Source organism: Sturnus vulgaris, chromosome 5 (genome assembly GCF_052056855.1).
Source record: "Sturnus vulgaris isolate bStuVul1 chromosome 5, bStuVul1.hap1, whole genome shotgun sequence".
NCBI lineage: Eukaryota > Metazoa > Chordata > Aves > Passeriformes > Sturnidae > Sturnus > Sturnus vulgaris.
The window spans coordinates 69,295,874-69,318,536 of record NC_142247.1 but is presented as its reverse complement, the minus strand read 5'-3'; the positions used below and the strand labels follow the sequence as shown (position 1 = coordinate 69,318,536).

Here is a 22,663-nt window from a genome sequence, read left to right as displayed (position 1 = left end):
AGCAAAATCATATCGTTTTAGTTCCAGCATCTGGTAGGATCACTTGAATATATAATTGAGTAAAAATTAGAATTTAAACAGCAATTTTGTCACTATTTTGTTACTTTAAAACAAAAAAAAAAAATCCAACTTTTTTTTAGTCATTATATGGATAAACAAATATCTTCTTTCTTTCAAACTAAAAATAGGTACAAATTCAGTCTCTTTTTCTTAAATTGCTTGCAATTTATATTAGCAGTGGCTTCAAGATTTGAAGCGTGGATTTGTCTATTGAACAGTCTGTGGATTAATGGATAGAGGATCATGGTCTTTGTCAGGGAGACAGACATGAAATCCTGTTTGCCTCTTGTTTAGTATGATGGGAGTTCACTTTTGCTAATCTGGTAAAGAAACAAATGCCAGATGAAATGTGTGTGAGTTTCACCTGTGTACATAGAGGCTCCTGCAATGCTAGGTGTGGGTCAGGGATAGAGGTGGCAATTCTCCACACTGCTAAAATACAGTATTCAACCCCTCTCTCGAGAAAGTACATGGCAGATTTGTGGTGGGTTTTAAAATTGAAGCAGAGGAGCTATTTGTTCTCTCTTCTTTTACTTACCCTGCTTTTTCTTTCTTTGTCATTTCTTTCCACTCCCATGATTTTTGGGGGAGTCTGGATCTAAAGACCTTTGAGAATCTGTTTCAGGTTTTGTCTTTTCAAGTCTGGTCTCATTTTCAGTGGAGAAGTTTTGTTCAAGCTTACTAGTAAGTACTAATATGTGGATAGGAGAGGAGGCTGTGTGGAAGAAGTTTGGGAGCTCCTTTGTGAACCAATTATAGGTTTAGTATCTTGGTCCAACTGTCAGGTATTTATATTCCCCTTTGCACAATAATTCAAGCCTTTAAATTCCTTGTTTATATTAAATCAGTTGATGAAACTTCTGTGATTCTCTGCAAAAAAAACATTTGTTTATATGTATAGAGAGAGCCTGCAGTGCTGGGGCAGGGCAATGACTCTCAGTCTCAGAGCTCCTCGTTCACTAAGTTCCTCTTTGCAAAGGTGAAATATTTTCATTAGTCCTGGTTTGTAATTGGAATTCTTATGTAAAATTATGACTATATGTGAAAGTATGACTATTGTTTAGGAAAATAACTGAGCCTTATCTAATTTCATTGTTTTTTTTTCTTCTGGTGACTTAAGACTGAAGTCATACATGAGAGATCTGTGGCTGTGTCTGGAAGTTAATGTCATAGTCCCTGCTTCTACTGCAGCTACTCTGGGGGAGGATCTTCTTGGTAAACAATGTCTGTGCTGTAGTTGGAAACCTGTTACATCTGTTAAAAACGTGTAAAAGGTGGGCCCTGCTGCAAGTTTTGTCTAAAGTTCATCAAAGCAGAAAACGTGGGCGAAGGATGGATAAGCCACTGCAGGCTTCCCAGTGATTTAGATTACGTTTGTTCTTAATCTACACAAAGGCCTCCCCCTTTGGAAGAGATGGCCAGTGGAAAAACAAAGCTTAACATCACTTGGTGGTTGTAGTTTGCTATCTTTTTGCATCACAACACTTATTTTGCAGTGTTCAGAAAAAACGTGTTCCAGAGTGAGAGAATTTTACATGCCATATCTTCATTTAAAAGCTGTGGCACGCATTAAATTTAATTACTCTCCTTCTATGGCTTAAATTGAGGGCAGCTTCAAAAATGAGGGTGGCTTCTATTAAACTTAATTACTTTTCCCTGCAGTCTGCATGCTTGGTAATCATGGGAAGATTCTAAACAAAGATACAGTAGAGAGATTCTTTTATGAGAATAGGGCTGGAAAGTAGCCTATAAAATATAGAGAGATGCCAAATACCTTTTATATGCAGCTTTAATTTATTATTGTTATAGTTAGCTAATACAATAATAATAATAATAATGTTTCAGCATGATTAAGAAGGTATTGCTGGGGAAGGGGTGTTAGCTGCATTTGGTCTTTCAATGTTTAAGCAATGGATTCCTCAATTTCTTCAAGTTCTTTTGCAGATTTATGGGGTGAAAAAAGGTTAATAATAGAATTTTTTACAATGTGTTCTATTGACTATAGATGGCAGATCTGACAGTTGAAATGAAAATTGTTCCAGAAGAAACTAATTATTTGAGATGTTATAGGGATGTATAATTATATTCACCTTAAAAAAAAAAAAAAAAAAAAAAAAAAGGAGGGGGGAAGTTTTATTACAACTGTGCTTTTTAAAGAACAAGTGGAGAAATAAAAGTAGTAATTGTTCTTAATTATAGCTAACTGTAATTGCACACAACTGCAATATGCAGCACATCAGCAGCAGATTAAGAGATCCTGGCATATGTGTACAGTGCAGAACAACTTTGAGCAGAGGTGCAGTTTTATTAATATAGTTTAATATAATTTAGGTCTCCTACTTCAAATTCCATCCATGTTGATTTTATTTTATTTTTACAGCTATTATGGCAAGATAATTGTCAGCTGGAAAGTGCTGCAGCAATGATTTGTCTGTTATAAAGGAGTCAAAAACCTTCAAAAGGAAAACTTGTTTTCTTTTACACCAGCGATGTGGTGGGACCAAGGGAGATTTTCCCAAATGCCCTTGTGTATCTCCTGATCCAGATAGATGGTTAGATGAATTTTTTTTTTTTAAGCATCTCAGTATAAGCAGTACCAAGCTCCCGAGGATTCTGCAGCATGGTTGGAAATCTTTGTTAGCAATCTATCCACAAGTTTTTTTAGATTCAAACCCCTCGAAAATGTAACTCAATGAGACAATGTGAAAATGCTGCTTTGAACAAAATCCAGAAATACAAATGCCTAGACTCTGATTTCTTCTCTTGCACCTGATTTACAGCCTCACTTTTTTCTTGCAGCTGAATGCAGGCAGCTCCTGTTCTTGAGAGCAGCCTTGCCTGTAAAACATTAAGCTGCCGTTACACAGTGAACCAAAGAGGGAGCACAGATGCTTAAAGGAAGCTGCTGAGCTTCAAAACTACCGTCTGCATTTCGTGCTCCCAAACAGATCATTGCTGAAAGAGCAGGGGTCAGTGTGCAACGAACGTGTGCATGGTCTTGTGATGGCAATTTCTGCATCTCTTTAGTACGTCGGATGCTTTCAGCCTTTGTCTTGATGTGCCAGGATGCTCTCCCATGTTCCCAACCTGTTTTAAGCTGTTCCTTTTACCCCAAAAAAATAAAGCCCATCTGTCACTGAATGCTTTCTTTCCAAATCAGAGTTTATCAAAATGTTTCAGTCTTGGGCCAGCAGCAGAGTTGATTTAGCCTAAAACTTGGTGGACTGGAAGGGACCTTTGAACTGCTAAGATAGGGTTGGTTTTCTGCCCTGCTTGCTGGCACAAACCAAAGCCCCAGTTGTAAGAAGCTGTGCTTCTAAGTTTTTTTGTCTTTGTAGTTTGGGAAACGTGTGAATGCCTACCCCAAATCAGCAAAGAAGGCTCTCTAAAAGAACTGTATGGTGTAAAAAAAAAGGAGTTTCACCAAGATGGACAATAAGGCACAATAAGTGAGTGGCAGATATATTCAAAAGTGAAAAGAAATTGAAGAAATTGGGTGGAACCACTCACAGCAAAAAGAAAAGGTAAAATTGATGGCTGGATACACAAGCAAACATGCTGACGTGTAGGTATAATAAAAATTAAACTCATTCCTGCAGGTAGCAATAAGAAATCAAAACTTGTTGTTTTACTGTGTGGAAAATCGCGTGATAACTGGCATGTTCTAAATAAATCATTCACTTCAAATGGCAGCACTGTAGCAAAAATGTATCTATTACGGGGCTGCTAATAAGCAAATGCGAGCAGTATTTCTTGACAGCAGGCTGTGATTGTTTTTTAATAAATCTGTGTTAAGTAGGAAAGGAATAAAAGCTGACACCCAAATAGAAATCCACTTTGGCTCCTGTTTTCTCACTCCGAGTATAGACGGATGCATTGACCCATATCAGAAATTCTTGAAGGATAATTCTGGTTAGTAGAAGCCAACATGGAATCAAATGTGTATACATTTGTGTGTGTTCCCAGAAAAGTTAATGATACCATTGCAAATGCTGAACATGTTCCCCACTCCTCTTTGTTAATACAGTGTTGCTTATGCTCTGCAATAAACTATTATTTCTGTGCTATTTCTGTAATTACATTTAATAATCATCTCTCACAGTCCAATAGTATCAAACGTAGGAGTCTTTTCAACAAACTATGATAAATAGCTCCTTGCCGAACTGTTGTACTTGAGGAATCTTTATGGCTCTCTTTGTAAGATTTGTCATTTTCTTAATGCAGCTTCAAAAAGCTTCTGAGCTTTGTTATGGACTGTCACTGTATTTTTCCCTTCCCCCTCTGCCTTCGAGTGTAGCTGGGTAAATGAAGCTTAATGTGCCATTTCCAAGCACTGTGACACTCCTCCAGGGCTGGTTACATTTACCATTGCTAAAGTCTAAATAAGTGAGTTTTAATGAGCAGGAATGGTTGCTAATAGCCGATTCAGGTACTTAGTAGTCCATGTTATTTAACTGTGGTAGAATTACAGAACATAAATGGTCTGATGATTAATAGATGAACCTGCTACATATTGCAGTCTAATAGTTTTTGCTATTAAAGAACTATCTTAACATCTTTGGGCTTGGATGTGGCTGGGGAGAAAAGGGCTTGCTTCTAGATTTATATCACTGGTAACTTACACTTTATACCATAATTTCACAACACCATCACTATATTGTTCAGTAACATTTATGAACTTGTTAGAGAACAATGGTACTTGTGTACTTTCATTTCCTGAGGTGGACAGCTCAGCAGATTTATTCTCTCTGGTTAGCCTTGTCAAAAATAAACTCAACCCATCCTTTTAAGGTCAGAAATAAGACAGGGAGTTAGATCTTAATCTCTTTTCTTTTCCCATCCCATTAATTTTGGGCAATAGTAGATGGACCAATAAGAACAAAAGTTGACTGTGTTGTTTTTAACATTTCTGATTTGTGGGAGGACAGGTGGCAAGAGGGGGAAAAAAAAGGCAAAAAATAACAGATGAACAACAAATGAGCAAGCATGAAGAAATAATAGCGTCCAACATCTGTTGCAGTTTGTGCTGAGATACTCCAGAAGATACCACAGTATTTATGGAAATAGTATGAGGACTGTTTTGAACTGCAGCTAATGGGACACAGACTCCTGGCTAGCAGGCTTGTTCAGAGTCCTTTCTACATTTTTCCTGTTCCATCCCATGTTCCAACCTGGCACTATTATATTTTAGATTATAAGGAGATGTCAGGACAGAAAGGAGTTAAGATGTCAATTTACCCTTGATTAACAACTACAAAAAGGAAGTAGCCATTTCAGCAGGTGGATGAAAAGACAATATGAACAAATGTCTGAAGGAAATGTTGGTAACATTGATGTTCCAGGTAGCTGGAACATGAAAGCTGTTTTCAGCAGTTCCTGTATCCATCTGATGAAAACAGTGCTGAAGGAGAGCAGGCTTTTCCAAAGGCATTGAATGCTTCTCCAGAGGCAGGGTTAAGGTAATGGTAGCACTTATCAGAGCTGGTTTCTGTCTCCATAGCTGGCAGGGTAGGCAGGGGAGTTTGCCTCTGCCCATGCTACAGTGAGTGGCCATGCCTAGCACCCCTCCTACAGTGTTGAACTTAAACAGGAGTTATCTTGAGGGATTTCTGGAATTTGCTCCTTTTGATTGGAAAAATGCAGCAAGAGTGCACCACTCTCAAAACTGAAAGTGGGAAGAGCCTGGAGATTTGTGGAGATTTCAGCGGGGTTGTTGTTTTTTTAGGATGTTTTTATTGGTCATGTTTTGGTTTTTTTAAATTTGTTTGGTTTTGTTTGTGGGTTTTTTTCCCAGTAGTTGCCATCCCTGTACTTTTGCATACTGAGCTGGGCAAAAAAGACCATTTCCTTCCTAACTTATGCTGGTTCTCCCAAGGTATCTATACTTAGCATCTTACTTTGTTCTAGAAGTCCTTCCTTCACAAAACTTCAGAGATCCCCAAATGCCCATCTTAGCCCAGCCTGCACTGGATAAGAAAATTAGTAACTATTTGAATACACAATAGCTGAAATATCCAAGTTCTTTAGCTTCAGTAAAGTATTTTGAAACCAGAATGAGATACCATTTCCAAACTTGGCATTTCTTGGCAGACTACTAAGAGTTACTTCTCTGAAATAAGTTTAAAGCCTCCAAACTTTTTGAGTGGCTTGAAGTTTGTGTATATTAGTGAAAACATCTGACATCAGGGAAGGCCAGAGTTTTGAACTGTTGGCATTGTGAGATTTGTGAGGGAAATATGGGGAGGAAGAGTGAGGTGTGGGCATTCAACAGAAAACAGTTGTTAAGGTGGCTTTTTCTTTTTGGCATTCATCACTGAAGACATCAACATTTGACCCAACCAATGGCTCATCATAAAGACACTTGTATAAACTGTACACATAACTGGGCCTCTCACCCTACACAAGTATGACAAAGTCTTAAATATCTGAAGACACTTACAGAAGCCCTGCACAACATGTCAGAAACTAAGGAAATAATCTAGGCTATCACCACCTATAGAACCTGAATAATTTTTATGTCTTTTTGCATATATCTCATGCAAGATTGTGAATGTATGAATTCTTGGAGTTGCTCAGCCTGGAGAAGATTCCATGCAGCCCTATAGCACCTTCCAGTACCAGAAAAGATCTACCAGAAAGAGAAAGAGGGACTCTTCACTGGGGAGTGTGACAGAAGGGGTAACAGATTTAAACTGAAGAGGGTAGATTTATATCAGGTATTAGGAAGAAATTCTTCCCTGTGAGGCTGATGAGGCTCTGGCACTGGTTGCCCAGAGAAACTGTGGCTGCCCCAGGCTGGATGGGGCTTTGAACAACCTGGTCTAATAGAAGTTTCCCTGTCCATGGGATGATCTTCCAGTCCAAACCATTTTATGACTCCTTAATTCTTCTGTAGAATTAGCACATGGACCAGAATTGTCCTGCAGTTCTATATTTGTACAACTAAGTTTGACCCGAAGCTGCTGCTGAGATTTTGGGTGTGACTCCCCTCCTTTCCTTGGCACAGTGAGAAGAGATGATGGTAAAGTAACACTGCACCAGTGGCAGTGTAGCATGAGCTACAGGTGAGTCAAATATCAAATGTGTAAGATTTTTTACCCTGGGAGATTACAGCAGGTTCAATGAGCATATGGGGAGGAACATCTGCTCTGTTTTGGAAGATCTTTCTTCTCATTTTGGAGAGAGACAGAGGGTATTTTCAACCTACTGAGCTCCCTGGGGCAGTTGCCTGTGCATCACTTCTTTCTCTTCCTGTGCTAACAGGGTGAGGGTGTTGGAGTTGGTCCCATGGTGGATTCTCCCCCATGTTCTTCCTGCTGCTTGCTGTGTGCTAGAGAGACAAATCCTGTACCCACAGTGCTTTCTTTCTTCATTCCCAAGCCATTAACTTTCAAAATACAGCACTTGCCTGAGAAAACACATGGCAACAGCCACAACCACAAAGGCAGGGTCTGACCTTGGAGCAAAGCACCAGAGCAGGATCTTCATTTCCTCTCCATGCCCTGGCATTTCTCCCTAATGACCCTGGCTGAATTGCATCCCATCCGTGCCCCCATTACCAGTCTCTCAAACAGACACTGATGTGTTTCTCCCAGCTATTAATTTCTATCTTGCTCTTTAATAGCAGAGCAAAAGATGTATGAGAGAGAAGTTTCATGAGATGTCCTTAGTGGGTAGTTAGACAAGGGGCCAAAATCTTAGCTGGGGGTGGTAGTTAAATTGCAAGGAGTGAGAATTTGCCCTGAATTATGCTTTGACTTGTAAGTTATAATAGTGCTGTCTTCAAAGATGTTGGGGTGAAGGGTAAATCAAAACTTGAGTTTTTACAAGGTATATATAAAGCAGTCACAATGATGAGGGCAGGTTTTATTTGGGGTGTTATTTGTACACAGGATGTACACTGGACTTGAACATTTTTCGTGGCAGGTGGTTATCACTGCCTGTATAGAGATTTCTTTCTGCATACCTAAGGAGGAATAAAAAATTCAGAAGTAGCAAATTTAGAATACTGAAAAATGCAGCTTTTAAAAATAATCGTGGGAGAAAACAACAAACATGTTTGCTCATGTCCTTCATCTCACTCAGCTAATCTTGCAGAATGTCACATTGCATAGAAATAGAATTTTACATATGAACTTGTTACATCACTTCCTAAAAAAAGAGTATTTAGCATGTACTTAAATAGCACATTCAGAGACTGTTTATGCAGAATTTTTGCTGCAAATGTGTGATCCTTGTTAGATAGCTAAGCTCAGTGTGAAGATATAACATGGCATTGTATTTATTTGCTGCTTTTTGTGTGAAAGATAAAATACTTACAGAAGTATCCTTTTGAAATCTTGATGGTTTTTAATAGTTTAAGGGTTTTAAAAGATGAAATTGGTTTTGACCATTTTGATCTCTAGTTGGCATAGGGAAAAATTCTACCAAAAAGATATATAAAGAGCATGTAATATGGATAAAACAAAGTCTTGTCTGAAATCTATCAAACTAATCATAGCAAAACTGAATCCAGAATTTAAACCCTATATTTTATCCAAATGTAGCCAGTTTATGTTGCTGCACGCTAACAAATCTGAGAAACTATCCAATTTAAGACCAGTGAAATATCTCGTGTCTCACAATGGTATTTCAATACACGCTATTAATTCTTCCAAGTCAAGGCAGATGCAGTCCCCAATGTGATTTTAGGAAGAGCAGAGACAACAATGTGTCTTTGGAGGTGCCATTTTTCACCTGGAATGTGAAATCAATGTCCTGACCATTTGTGGTCATTAAAAATCCCACTGCACCATTCTGCAAGAGTAGAGGCATTGACTCCCAGGTCTTGGTGAAACTCCAAGAAAGTAATTATATTCCTCCTGATACAACCTTCCTTTTAAAGCTAATTTAAAGTTCCTCTTCAGCTGTTCTCCCCTGCTTTGAGTGGAAAATCCTTCTTATCCCTTTGTAAACTTTTCTTTAGTTCTGCTTTATGCTGACAATTAGTGGCTGTCTTTTGCTACATTGCTGATGCATGTCTAGGAGCAGAGAATGTGTCTGCAATTGTGGACCCTACAATTAAAAAAGCTTTATTGGTGGTCTGGTTGAGGGGTGTTGTTCAACAACAAATTTTGGAGCCTTCTCCACCCTGATTTTCTTGTGTTGCTCAATCAATGGTGCAGTGTCTGTGTGTGGGCAGAGCCAGAAAAAGTGGTCAAAAGCATCAGGTGAGTTGTTCTGGCAATTCAGATTTGCCCCTGGGGCAAAGCAAAGAACAACTTATGGTTATGAAATATTTGGAAATATTTCAAGGTAGAACTTCCTAGTTATTAACAGTATTGCAACAGGACTCTTGGCATTATCCAGTTATGCCCAGTGGATATTCCTGGAAAAAACCCGTGAATTTTCAAGTGATATCCAAAATACATCATTTTTCTTTAACATGTACTTTCTTCTGTTTACAAATATATCCCTTCCAGTGAGATCAATGCTTGTGTCAGTAGTAGAACTGTTTAATGAAGGGTTGAATGTTTCACTCAAATCAGAAATATCAGCTTAACCTATTGGGGTTTTTTGTGCTTTAAGGAAAATGAGCACAAGTAATGGAAGTTACTGCTTCTGTACATCCCAGGGAATCAAAGGGGTCGTGTTCACCTGTCCTGGAGAAGACAGGACCTTTTAACCCTCCTTGTTGAAATGTTGACTGCTGGTTCTGAAGCCTAAAACCAGCACCTCAGGGTTAGGACACCTCTCTTTCCAAACTGGAAGAATCCCCTATTCTTCATCCTGGGGCTTTTCTGCTTGCATTTGAGCTGCATTCTTATTAGCACACCATGCAGATCCCTTCTCCAGCTTCACCCATATCCTCATGTGCCTTGTGCGACGTAGGCGGGCTTTATCCTCTCCCCAAAATGTGAGATGGAAAAAGGAAGAACGGTAACACGATTGCAGGAATGTGTTGCTGCCTTTTTTTGCATCTTCCCCAGCACCCTGACAGATTGCTTAGCTAGAATCCATATGCTTTCCTTTTCAGAACAAAAATTGTTCTCGGTAAAGACCTAAAGCTTTCAAATCACTAAGGGTCATGATCCTGCAGAACTAAAAGTTGATTTCTAAGTGTAGCCTTGACTTGTGTGGTTTGAACTCGGTACTTGCTCAGGTTACTGGTGTTACTGGTGTGCATTTAGCCCAGATGACCTCAGCTGCCCTTTGAAACCTGCCCTATCTCTTGTGCCTCAGTTTACGTTGCTGCAGAAACAAAGCAAAAGGGTTGGAAGGGACCTTAAAGATCATCTCATTCCAAGCCTCCTGCCATGGGCAGGGACACCTTTCATTAGACCAGGCTGCTCCAAGCCCCAACCAATTTGTCATCACTTCCAGGGATGGGGCAGCTACAGCTTCTCTGGGAAAACTGCAAAACGTTGCAGAGTCAAACTTCAGAGCTGTGTTGTGCCAAATCCTGCATGTAGGTGGGTAACAACAGCTGCCAGTCAGCCTCAGAGAGCAGAGCACCATATGATTTCTCAGTGAACAAAACATTTAATATAAACACAACACTTTCCAGATATTATGAAGAGTTTTCCTGAACAACTCTTTTTAAACAGAACTATTAGGCAGTAAACTCTGCTGATCTTTATGCAGATCTTCCCACTTCCACTTCACTGTAAGGTTTTGACTAAAATATTTATACTTTCCTGCTTTGGTATACATCCTACTCCAGTCCTACAGGCAGGATTTCTCAGCCTGCAGAGAGAAATGCCAAAATGCGTGTGTGGTGCCTGGTTCACCCACTCTGGCTCTCTGGGCTTTGAGAAGAGCTACGTGGTTCTCTCCAGAGTACAGAGCCTCTGCAGTAGGCCAGCACTCCTCACAGGTCTCAGAAGCAATTTATAACTTTGCTTCTTCGGAAGACCTCATGGGAGAGTTCAATATTTTGGGGTGCAGATGTCCCACCCAGCACCCTCCGGGTTTCAACAGCACCTACACTTTCCATACGTACAGATCAGGTCGTCCAAAATCTGTCCTTTGCAGTGTAACATAAATGCCATAAATGACATTCCTGGAAATGCTGCCCTCCTCTTCCATAATGTCACCCTCCTCGTCACAGCTTTTCCAGAGCCTTCAGCCAGGTCCTCTCCTTGCCTTAGCACTGTTGAGCATTAGCTCATCCCAATTCCATTGGAGTGGAATTGATTTCAGTGGAATTCAGGGCAGCTCTGACAAAGCATTCAAGTTTCCATTCTCACTCTTTTTCAAGGTCATCCTTTCAAATCACAGGCAGGATGTAAAAATATATGATCATGTATTCATTTTCCCTTTGAGTATTATCTTCTTGTTTTTATCTAAGATTTTTTTGTTTCCTGGAGATACAGTAAATTGTGAGTTATATTTATTGTGTGTGTCATTGGGGAGTACTAGGGGTCCGAAAATTGCTTGTGCAAGTATAGTATTGGTTTCTTGAATGACTACAGAATGAGTATCTATTATCTTTAAACAAACTTTAAGGGTTTTCTTGATGAGTAATTTGCTCCAAAAGATTTTCTTTTTTAAACTCTCATGAAATATATTTATAGACTGGTGTTTCAATTCCTGATATTTATAGGAACACTTACCGTGGACATTAATCATCTGCAGCAGTCCATGTACAATTTATTTTCAATGGCATGGTGGGGATAATTGTGTTTGTTTTCTGGGAAATAATATTTTTAGTTTCATAACCTAAAGTGGGGTTAATTTGTTTTTATGGTAGAAGTGTTTACTGAGTTGATGAGAAGCAGTGAAATCTTTGGATAGTTGAGAACTAATCAGACTTTTACTTGTGAGTTGAGTTTTATTTGAGTTGGATCTGCATTTTTAAAACCATTGCCTTACAAATTTTTTCTCAAAAATGGAATTTGATCTGACCAAATGTGAAATTGGCAACAAAATTAATTACATTAAAAATGTATGTTACAGACCTGCAGTGTCTTTGTTTAACATTCTGATCACATTCAGACTTTTTTACCACTGCATCGACTATTTAATAATTGTTTCCACAATGCTAACATCCCTTGTAGAGACAGTTATTTAACAAGAATGAAAATCTTTAGAAATTTAGATGCACCAATCACTCACAGCTCTGCTCAGAAACTGACAGTGTGGTTCCAGTTTAACATCCTCTTTTAAACCTACATGATTCTGTTTCTTGATGCTTCCTGCAGCACCCACCCATGATTTGCCTGGTTGTCTCTTTAAGCTGGATGAGCTACTGCTATTTTAGAAAGTGTGCTGCCATACCCTGAAGCAATAAGGTTTGTGCCATTCTGTTATTGGAACAGTAATGGGTAGCTAAAGGCTATGGAGCCCCTTTAGAAGAAGAAACAAAGAGATGCCCAGATCTAGGTTCTTTCCTTCAAAAAAAAAAGCATTTCAATGAAAAGAGATTATGTCTGAGATTAATGATGGAAGGGGAAAATATCCTGACTGTTGGAACCATTTAGTGTTTCTGTTCTTTGATAGGTTACAAAAAATATCATACTAATTATTTGAACTGTATAAGTTATGAGTAGGGCTTGGAAAATAAGGTGGCATGATACCAATGTGCAGGAGTTTAATGAAAATAAAATATCTAAAATGTACAGCTGTATCAAATAACCCCATAGTAACTGAGTCTGTATCACTTTACTCCAATTTCTTTTTCTTATCTCTTTACATTCACTTGCTCCTGACTCTCACCTTTGATGTCATTTATACCATGGACTTTGTTCATCACAGACACCTGCTAAATATGTACCTGTCTACCTCAGCTGGGGTGGGAACTGTTTTTTTCTGAGGGGGCTCAAATATCTGCTGGACTGTTGCTGAATGATTGCAAGAAAAGGGTGTGAGCCATTTTTTATTTCTTGCTTAATCTTCTTTGCAACCACTGAACACAGTTCTGATCTGTGCCTTTTGAAGCAAAGCACTGGGAGGTTTAAGACAACCTTCTGTGCCCAGCAAACTGCACAGCTTGGAGATAGAGACTCTGAAAATGCAAAGCCGTGCACGTTTAGAGGGATCGTTTCATTTCCTCTGACATTGCAATGGAGACTACTATTGTCAGTGTAGCCATTAAGGAAAAAGCCTGGTGTCACCGTGGGATGTCCAATAAATTAAAAAAAAAAAAAAAAAAAGGTAATTAAAAAAATTAGACCCTCATAGCTGCTCACAGTTCATATAATGCCAAAAAAAGCACCAGAAAGATCTAGTAAGATCTCCTGAAGAGGAGCTCAGAATTATTGTGCTTTTAATATATTAACCCTGTAGTTGCCCCATCAAGAAAAGTGACTTCAGAACATGAGATAACTCTAGAAGAGCCTTCAAAATATATTTCTTTATTGTTTTTCTTTGTATTCATCAATAAATTAGCCTTTTGGGTTCTATCTGTGTATATCTATAGCTCATACTCTCGCAATAAAAATGTACAGGGTTGTTTCACTGCAAAGAGAACGCTAGATGCATAGTTTTGTAAATTGCTAAAGCAAGGAAGACTTTGGAAGCTCTCTTAATTACTACTACTTCCCCTTACAAAAAAGATTCCCCTCCAACTGTAAAAGTGGATAGAAGGATTTTCTCTGCTGTAAATAATAATAAGAAAATATGTTGAGAATTGTTCCATACCTAATTTCCATCTGCAGACGTGAAATTTTGCAGTTTCTATCTCAGCTGAAGTAAACAGTATGAACTAACCAGTTACCTTTTATGCAGAAAACTTGGATGTTGGATATAAATTTTATAACTGGACAAGAAAACTGTGGAATGAGATGGGCATCTGGTCAAGCCTAAGACAATGAAGCCACTTATGCCTTCTTGCTGGTTTTTTAAGATCCCATGTACGGGAGGGAAATGAGAAATGGAGCTATCCAGCTGTCTTCCTGATTCTTGGATAAAGTCTAGGCAAATCTGCTGGGGAGGGAAACAAGGGCATACACTGGTGATAAATGTGGGATGTATTTTAAGGACTGTGTACATAGGTAATGGTATTTAATTGTGCTTTAGTGTGACATACCACTACATTAGCCCACTTTCACTATCTCACACTCAGCTTCCCTCAAAGAAATTGCACACCCACAAAAGGGTTTCAGACAAGTAAAATGGACGAAAAGACACATATTTGGAAAATAGCTGTTGTTTAGGACCAGCATAAGAAGATTTAACATTAACATGTTATTTTCTTGGTGTATAACCTCATTGTAAAACTGTGTAATGCCTTGATTTTGCTGCAGCACTGAAATAAAAGGGAACATTTTCCACTGGAAAATTGGCCCAGTGCTACATTTTGTCTATGTAAGATCATACAGTGCTGGCATTTAAAACAGTGATAATTTTATGCCTAAAAAAATGAGTAATTGTACCACGGAGAACTTGATTCTGCTAGATCCTTAGATCACACTCCAGCTTCTGCTTGTTCACATTGTTCTGTGTATGATCAGGGGGGCATTGCATCCACCAGTGACGTGTTTGTGTATGGAGCTGTGGATGTGTGTCTGCACTCCTATAAAACACAAGCACTACAAAGGCGTCTTAAAAATTTTATAGCTGTTTAAAACACAAACTAAGTTTTCCTCCCTTTCTGTCTTTCAGAGAGACTGCCACAGAGTTATCTGGAACATTACCAAGGTAAGCAAGTTGCTCTAAACTGCGTCTGTGTGTCAGTGTCTGGAAGGTGCTGAAAGAAGCACGACCTTTGGAGCCAGAACATGATCCTTTTCCTAGGGAGAACTGCTGGGATACTGAGAACTGGGGGTGCAGAGAGGAGGACACTCCCTGCATGCCACAGACAGACAAATGACACTGAAATATTGGCACAGCCAAGCCCACACAGCTTAAAGCGACGGGCTGAAGTTGCTTTGAGGCTCAGCACAGTTGTGCACCTGATGAGAAAAATCCCAGCTGTGGCTCCCTTCCAGCTGTGCAATTATACCCGTGGCAGGTGGTTTGGCTTTTGCTTTACATTTCACCTGAGGGATGAGAGGAGGGAAACTTGGAGGTAGGAGTTTAAAAAAACCTGTGATCTTAAGGCATTTTCATTTGGAAAGCAGGAAAGCAGCTTAGACCAAATTCTTCTATGCTGAGAAATCTTTTCATAAAATAATAGGACTAGACCAGACTCCCAGGCTGTGACAGAGGTTTTTGAAGAGAGACCTGCCTACATATTGTCAGAGGATGCAATAAAATGCTGTAATCATGCAGACAGAGAACAGGGTGGAGAGAAGGGAAACAAAAAAAAATCTGATATGGTAATCAGTCACTTAGCAGCGATGCCTGGTGAGTTAAAAAAAGATGCTCTCAGTCCTCTTGTACCTTCTACCACTGGTTTTGCTCTCTGAAGTGCAGGGGTTTTAGTGGGGTTATGGTTTTGGGTATCGTCTGATTAAAGCAGTGTTGTAGTTCAAACAATATATAATATAAAAAGAATATTTCAACAGGAAGCACAGTTTTCTCTAGGCATGGTAATACATGCAAGTTGCTTCTGATTTTAAGGCAGAGAAAAAATGTTCGCCTTTCTTTAGAGGGTGTGTGGTGTATATCAGTTGACTTTTTTATATTGATAAGCTGTAAGAATGTATTTTCACTATAGATGATGACTTCTCCCTGTGTAATGTACCCCTTTGTTCTGTGTGTACAAATTTATGTGATTTATATGATTTGGTCATTTAATAGATGCATTTCTTTTTATGTTTTACTGTCACTTGTTCTCTGTGGTTGTGCAAGCAAATATGCTGGTGAAATTTTGCCATGTGTTTGAAGAGCTGGCCAGTGATCAGGCCTGCCTAACACCAAAGATTTTGTTCATCTTCCTTGCAAAATAATTGCATTTCCTCATACACACACACCAAAAAAAAAAAAAAAAAAAAAGGAAAAAAAAAAAAGAGGAAAAAAAATTTGGGATTGAACAGAGTAGCCACCTCCTTGGCCAGGAATCTCAATATTGATGTTTAGTTGTATATTTTACTGGTTTTAGTGCTTAAATATTTCCAGTTTCACTGCATTTGGTGAGGTATTATAGGACTAATATACTGGAAACATGGAGTCCTTACACTGCAGAAATGAATTCCACTTCAAATTAAAGTTAAAATGAGACACATAAGTGCTTGAATAAACATCCCGTTCCGTACTTGCCATTAATGATTGTCTAAATGTGCTTTTTGAATTATTACCACAAGGCTTTAATTTCAACTGCAGCAAGATGTCACAAGTAAAATCAGATTATACCAGCAATGTGCACAAGGCATTGTAATTGTGTTATAAATATTAAACCAAATGATCTTGTCATGATTTAAAACAAATGTTTCCAGCTAGGCACAGGTTGGCTTGTCCTCCAGCCTTCTCCAGGATTCACCTGTTCCTGAATTTCTCTAAGCAAACAGCTCCTTGGGGTTTTTAATCTTATGTTGTGATGTATTAATCTAATATTTTCTGTTCTTCTTTCAAACGTCAAGTGACTCGTTTTGCTATTATTAATTCATAACAGTGAAATAGTCTAATTTCCCCACATCTTCTTCCACCTTCACCCTGAAACCACTTTACAGCATATAAAATTTTAGGTGTTGCACCTTGAAATGATGAAATTAATGACCACTTTCCCATCATTGCTGGGATTCCCATCACTGTATTTTGTCCAGTGGGGTAGAGCAAGTCCCCTGCCATACTGGAAATCCAACTCTCCTTTATCCAGGCAAACACAATGCCTTTTCCTAGAGCAGTAATAACTCTTGGATATATTTGTGGCCAGGATTGATCAAATCATTTTCATGCACTCGCAAGCCTGGTGAAAGGGTTTTCACCACGAGTGGCATAAGTGTGAACAGATGTGTCTGTACTTGGAATATTTTGTCTGACTGTCAAGAAATTTTAGGCACTGGTGGCATTAATTATTTATTGCTGTTGTTGTTGTCATTTAAAAAAAAGTCTCAAAAACCCCTTCTGATTTTTTCATAGTTCAATTAAAGAGGTGGAATTAGGGATTCATTCCCATAAAGCCCTGTAATTAGTCAGAAGTACAGAGGAGTATATTTTGAATATTTTCTCATCTCAGTAATAACCAAAAGAGGTTACATATGTGCATTAAAAAAAAAAAAAGCAAAGATAACAAAGTGTCTTGGTAAATGTGTCTTTTTAATATATTCATTTTCCATTAAATACTGCTGATGGTTCTCTAATGATTATATTTAAGAGGAAAAAGAAATCACCCTTCTTCTTGCCACTGAAGTATGTGTATCATTGATAGGCAAAAATAGAAAAATGTGAGTTGGTGGACGTCATTTAGTAGGAAAGATAATAGATTAACTTTGCCTGTAGAAAGATATAAAAATATTCAGTACAATTATATTGTGTCAGTTCTAATTTACCAGTTATTTCTGATGATTTCAGGAAGCTCAGGCTCGAGAATGAATTGAAAATTCAGACTTAAAATGTGATAAAGAAGCTTTACAATTTTTATATTAAATGACATTATTATAGCTATGAATGTATATTGTTTTTTCGAAGAAAGGCTTTATGTGTGCAACAGCACATCAAAGAAGAGATCTTCACAAGGAAAACTTTACAATAATATTAAGTTGTTCATTGCATGACCTATTTAGAGTACTCAGATACTTCTTGTTGTAGACTACATAATTAAATTTTAAATGGAACATGATAAAGAAATTATACTGGTGATCTCTAGAGATTTGAATACCCTATTTGGATCTTTACAAGAGTGTAGTGAAGGCATACTTTTAAAATTTAATAAAGGTCTGGCCTATTTTTTTTTCCTTTTAGATGCTCTATAGCTGCTATGGCAGTTGTGTTTCAAACTGTGTTTGCTCTCAACATTTCATAGTCAGTACCTGCAATAACAGAACAAACTAAAAATATTAGAAAAAATACAGTTTAACTTGAGAAATTCACCATTAAAAAAACAAAAACCTTACAAATAATGAATGGAGATAAACTTGTAAAATCTTGGGGAGCTTGTAACCAGCCTTTCCTGGACCAGCCTCTGAGCTCAGCAGTCGAGGGGAGCAGTGAATGAATGGAGTCCTGGAGCACAGTGTGAGGCCCTATGGGCATCAGGGACATGATGTTTGGAGCTTAAAGGAGAAAATACTCGGCTTCAGTTTCAAAGGAATTATTTCAGTCTCTAGCCACTTCTGTTTGTTTCTGTGAAAGTTTCTTTATATTTAAAGAAGAACAAATATTTTAAATATAGACTAACCACATGGATTATTTATTTGCTTAATACTAGGTTAGTATTAACAGAAGGAAAATCTGGGCTACTTTTCCACTTTTATGTGCTGGCTCAATTTTTCATTTCACTCAAGGGGGGAGTAAAGTTTAAACGGCCACTTCCTCTTTTAAGCTGTTAAAATAAGGGGGAAAAATCAGCTAATAATTCGAACATATATATTTAATGGAAAATTTTGTAGAAATATCACTGAATCACCTGCTCAAATCTTGAGCAAAACTTAGGGAATCTTGTATTTTTTGCGGTGAAGGCTATGTTAAAATCATCATTCAGAATTTTTTTAGAAGTGTGGGAAGAAATCTGCAGTGGATACATTGACGTTAAAACAAGTAAGCATGTTCAAAATGGAAATGTAAATCTTTGGCTTGAATTTTAGCCATCTACAAACTTAATATATTTTAAGCCTGTGGTCTGGAGTACAGTACAAACCTTGGCCCTCTTGAGTTGGGGTTTTATTCTCCACCATTCCATAAATTTCTTTGATAATGTCTCAGTTCCATTTACTGCAGAGACTTTTGTTCTCGAGTGTCTACAGCATTTTGAAAATAGAATTTAAGTACTGAAGTCACTTTGGTGCTTTTGAAAAACGTTAACCTGCAACTTCACCATTATTGAAATCTAATGCAACTAAGCTTTTATCTAAAGCAAAAAGAAGAATTGACAACCCACCATATGACAAGCAAAATGAAATCTCTTGATCACTATCTGTCAGCAGTCTTTCTAATACCATTGTGTTAAGGAATGATATGTCTTCCAAGAAGCTCAGTACACAAGGTTTTGAATCATTTCTGTCTTGACAGCCTAACACAAGTAACTACTTGTAAGTGCTTGGATGAATTATAAAATCTATGTGGCTCTGTAGAGTGAGTTAATAAAACATCTATGAGCATTTTAATTACTATGAAATGAAAAGGATTTTTTCCTGACAGTAATAGGGGCATGGTCTAAAGACCAGCCTGACATCTCAGCTGCTGTCTGGGTTTGCACAGTGGGAGTTGGGATTACCTTCTGTGTTTGCACTTTTGGTTCCCTCCCAGCTGAGATATTCTGGCAAGCAACTTCTCTCCCTCTGAGAACACCAGGTCATACCTTTCACCCCTCATGTTTTCATGTCCTCTCATGTCACCAGTGCTGCTTTGCCAGTTATGTCAGGCTTGAACGCCCACCCGCCTACGCCAGGCATGTCTCTGCCAAACGATGACAGAATTTTCCATACCCTCACATAACATTCACTGAAGCTTTATTCTCCCTTAAATACTGCAGGTATTCGGCATAGTCCATTTGTGATCCTCTCTCTTCTAATGGAGAAGTTTTGCTTTCCACCTTCAAATAAATCCTTTCTCAAAACTCACTCTTGTTTTAGAGACATATAAATAATTGGTCAAGAAAACATTGCTCATCCTGGATGGCAGGCAGTGCTAGCTGATAATATTTAAAGATCTTGAATGTCAAACTATATGCAGCAATCCAGAGTTAATCTTTGGAAATGATATCATCTTCTATCTTTTCCTAAACTTCATCATTAAAAAGAAAATAAAAAGATTCCACCCTAGATATTTAAATGTTCTCAAGTTAACTGTCTTAAAGATCAGATTTTACATAATTTGGATGCCTGCTATTTTCTAAAGAAAGTAGTTATTTTGAAATGAGACTTGAATTTAACTAACCACTCCCTAATTTAAAACAAACAAAAAAAGTAAAATAATCTGATGTTTGACCTTTCTCTTTGACTCAGATGCTCATTTTGAAGCATTACTTCTTTCATTTAATCTTTGAGCTGCTTTTCTGTACTGGAAGCAGGGCTGCCTATACCCTATTGTATCTGCTGTAGGGGAATGCCCTGATGGTTCTTGGTCTTTGAGGCACTGGAACATAAATTACGGTAATTATTTGAGATGGTAATAAGTTTTGATGTTATTGTAAGAAAATCTGGAGGTTTTGAGGAAATAATACACGAGGTCTCTTCACTATTCTGATTTTTATTTTTCCTAAGTAAAGCTTCAGTATCCTTAAAATGCAACATGGAGCTATTCCTTGTAGTAGCTGTCGGCATGTCTCTTTTTGTTGTTGTTTTACAGCCATTTTGAAATATGTTTTTTACAGCTAATGATAATCTTAAAACACACTTATGTGCAATCTGATCCCTTTCTAAAGAGATATTTTTAAAATCTTAAGAGGAGCCTAAGGAGCATAGAGGTGATTATCCATATGTGCTTACTGATGACTCGCATTCAAAAATTACGAAGATACCAATGGAAGCATTCATATTGCCTAAATTTAGCTATCACAAAAGTTCTCTGTCGAAAGAACCAGGGGAGAAATGGAAAGAAATAGGTGCCTCAACTCAGGACAAGGTGAATAACCTTAGGAATAGTTTTGCTTTCTCCATTGCCTGAAAATGGAGCCTGGGGGAATAGCACAGACTAAATGTTTCACCTGATGATAGCTTTAATTTAAGGTGAGCAGCCCGACTTTTATAAGTGTTAAAGTGCCAAGTGACGTAACCTGAGGCCTGCTGGAGTTTTGAGGACATTGGCATGCTTAACCTCAAAAAAACTTTCAATATTTCGTACTCAAGTCCTAAATATAGATCCTGGGAAGGAGGGGGGAAAGTCAGACAGAAATCATTGTTGCACTTGATACAGCTCTGACCCAGAATGCAGGAACTCTTCTCACAGTGCAGAGCCCTCAGAAATCACAACAGCTCTGAAATGCTTCATAATTATATGTAACCTTTAAATCTTAAAACTGAGTGTGATTTTACTCAGAGTCCTCGTTTTGGAACCGTCAACCATTCTTCCCCAGCAACTGTAGGCATCTCTCATGAACGTTAATGAATTTGACAGCAGATTTTTATCTTAAAAGTCTGGTTGAGCTTTTGTTTTTATTCCCTATTGTGAAGATCTAAAACTAGAGACATATTCCCTCCTCTCTTTTTTTTTCCTGTTATTCACCTTAACCAGACTTCCAAGCATCTTTTTAACTTGTTTTACAAAGCATTGCTAAACGTGCCCAATGAGGATAATGTGCAGTAGAAATGAAAGGACTTAGATCTCTTCATTTCCATTCCTGAAGGTGAATTCCAAGATCGCGATTATTTTTATTTATACAGTGCCTAAAGAGTACTAAATACTTTATGGAACAAATAGAAGACCTCTTGTAAAAAGCACGCATTCCTATAATCTAATTTTAGTCTCAAATCAGGCATCATGAATGCTAAGCAGCAGGACTTGAAGAAACACAGAAGGTGTATGAGGGCCACACTAACAAGATTGAGCAGTTATTTAGGCTCATTATCTGTCCCACTTAATAGCACTGCAATATCTTGCTGGTTTAAGTTAAATTTACATTGGCCTGTGGAGAACATTTGACTGACACAAGAATGGTATTTCTTGGGTCTGCTCAAAAAATGAGCCTTTGAAAAGGAGTTTGAATGAAGATAGAGAAAGGCACCATTGCAGGTGGATTTGAGATGCCATTCGAGTGTAAGAAGCACCTAATGAAACAAACTTAAAATACTAAGTCTGTTTTCCCCTCCTCACTTCATTTCCCAGCTCAGTCAAAATACTTTTGTTCCAATCTAGTGCTTTGTATGTATCCTTTGCTTAAATGTGGCCCTTAAAACCATCAGAATAATGTTACTTAGAAAGTCAGTGCAAAGGATGAAACCTGTGGGAATAACTCCAGATGTAAATATACATTTCTGGGGGAAAAAGAAGTGTTCACACATCAGATTCTGGAGAAGCAAACCAGCATGGGAGAGAAGCTCTGTCTTAGTACCTTTGCTGTAGCATGAACAAGGCATGTGTCATACATTACATAATATAGAGTATGATATCATAAGTTTTATAAATAGTTAGAAGTGAACTGCTCATGTACACAGTTCTTAGCACCATCCTTGCCATTGGTTTCAGAAAAGCAGAAGCAAGAAACATGGATGGAGCAATGTCAGTAAACCCACACTGTGCTCCCTAAGACAGCAGAGACTCTGGTTTAATCTCTCTTCAACATTCTCTGCCTTCTGAGCATTGCTTTTATTTATGAAATCACTGCTATTGTAGCATTTACAAAAATTGTGACTATTTGAATGTTTCCAAAAGATTTGCTATAAACTAAAAGCAAATCTTAGACAATTCTCAGTAAATTATTGAAAGAGGTTTAAAAAAAAAAAAACAAACCCTAACGCATTCCCTAGTGTTCAAGGTTAACACTTTATACTTCATCTACATTATATTAAAAACATTTTTACTGGAGTCCATAAACGTTACACATTTCTAAAAGGCAACGAGTGCAGTGGGACCAGAAATGTTGCATAAAGCCAGACACGAGACCTGCAAGCAGTAATTGCTGCCTGGCTTTTTTTTTTTTTTTTTT

At 38.0% G+C, this 22,663-nt stretch overlaps 1 protein-coding gene across 5 annotated transcripts in view; it reads left to right on the top strand.

The window, feature by feature from the left end:
- The window catches only part of CELF2 (CUGBP Elav-like family member 2), a 535,828-nt gene that overhangs the window by 222,060 nt on the left and 291,105 nt on the right, over positions 1 to 22,663 (top strand). For all 5 annotated transcript variants that reach the window (XM_088165951.1, XM_088165948.1, XM_088165941.1 and 2 more), the window contains one exon: positions 14,644 to 14,679. Coding sequence is in view for 3 of the 5 variants with exons in the window: in XM_088165941.1 (XP_088022067.1) it covers positions 14,644 to 14,679 (36 nt within the window). In the remaining 2 variants the exon portion in view is untranslated. The remainder of the gene's footprint in view (positions 1 to 14,643; positions 14,680 to 22,663) is intronic.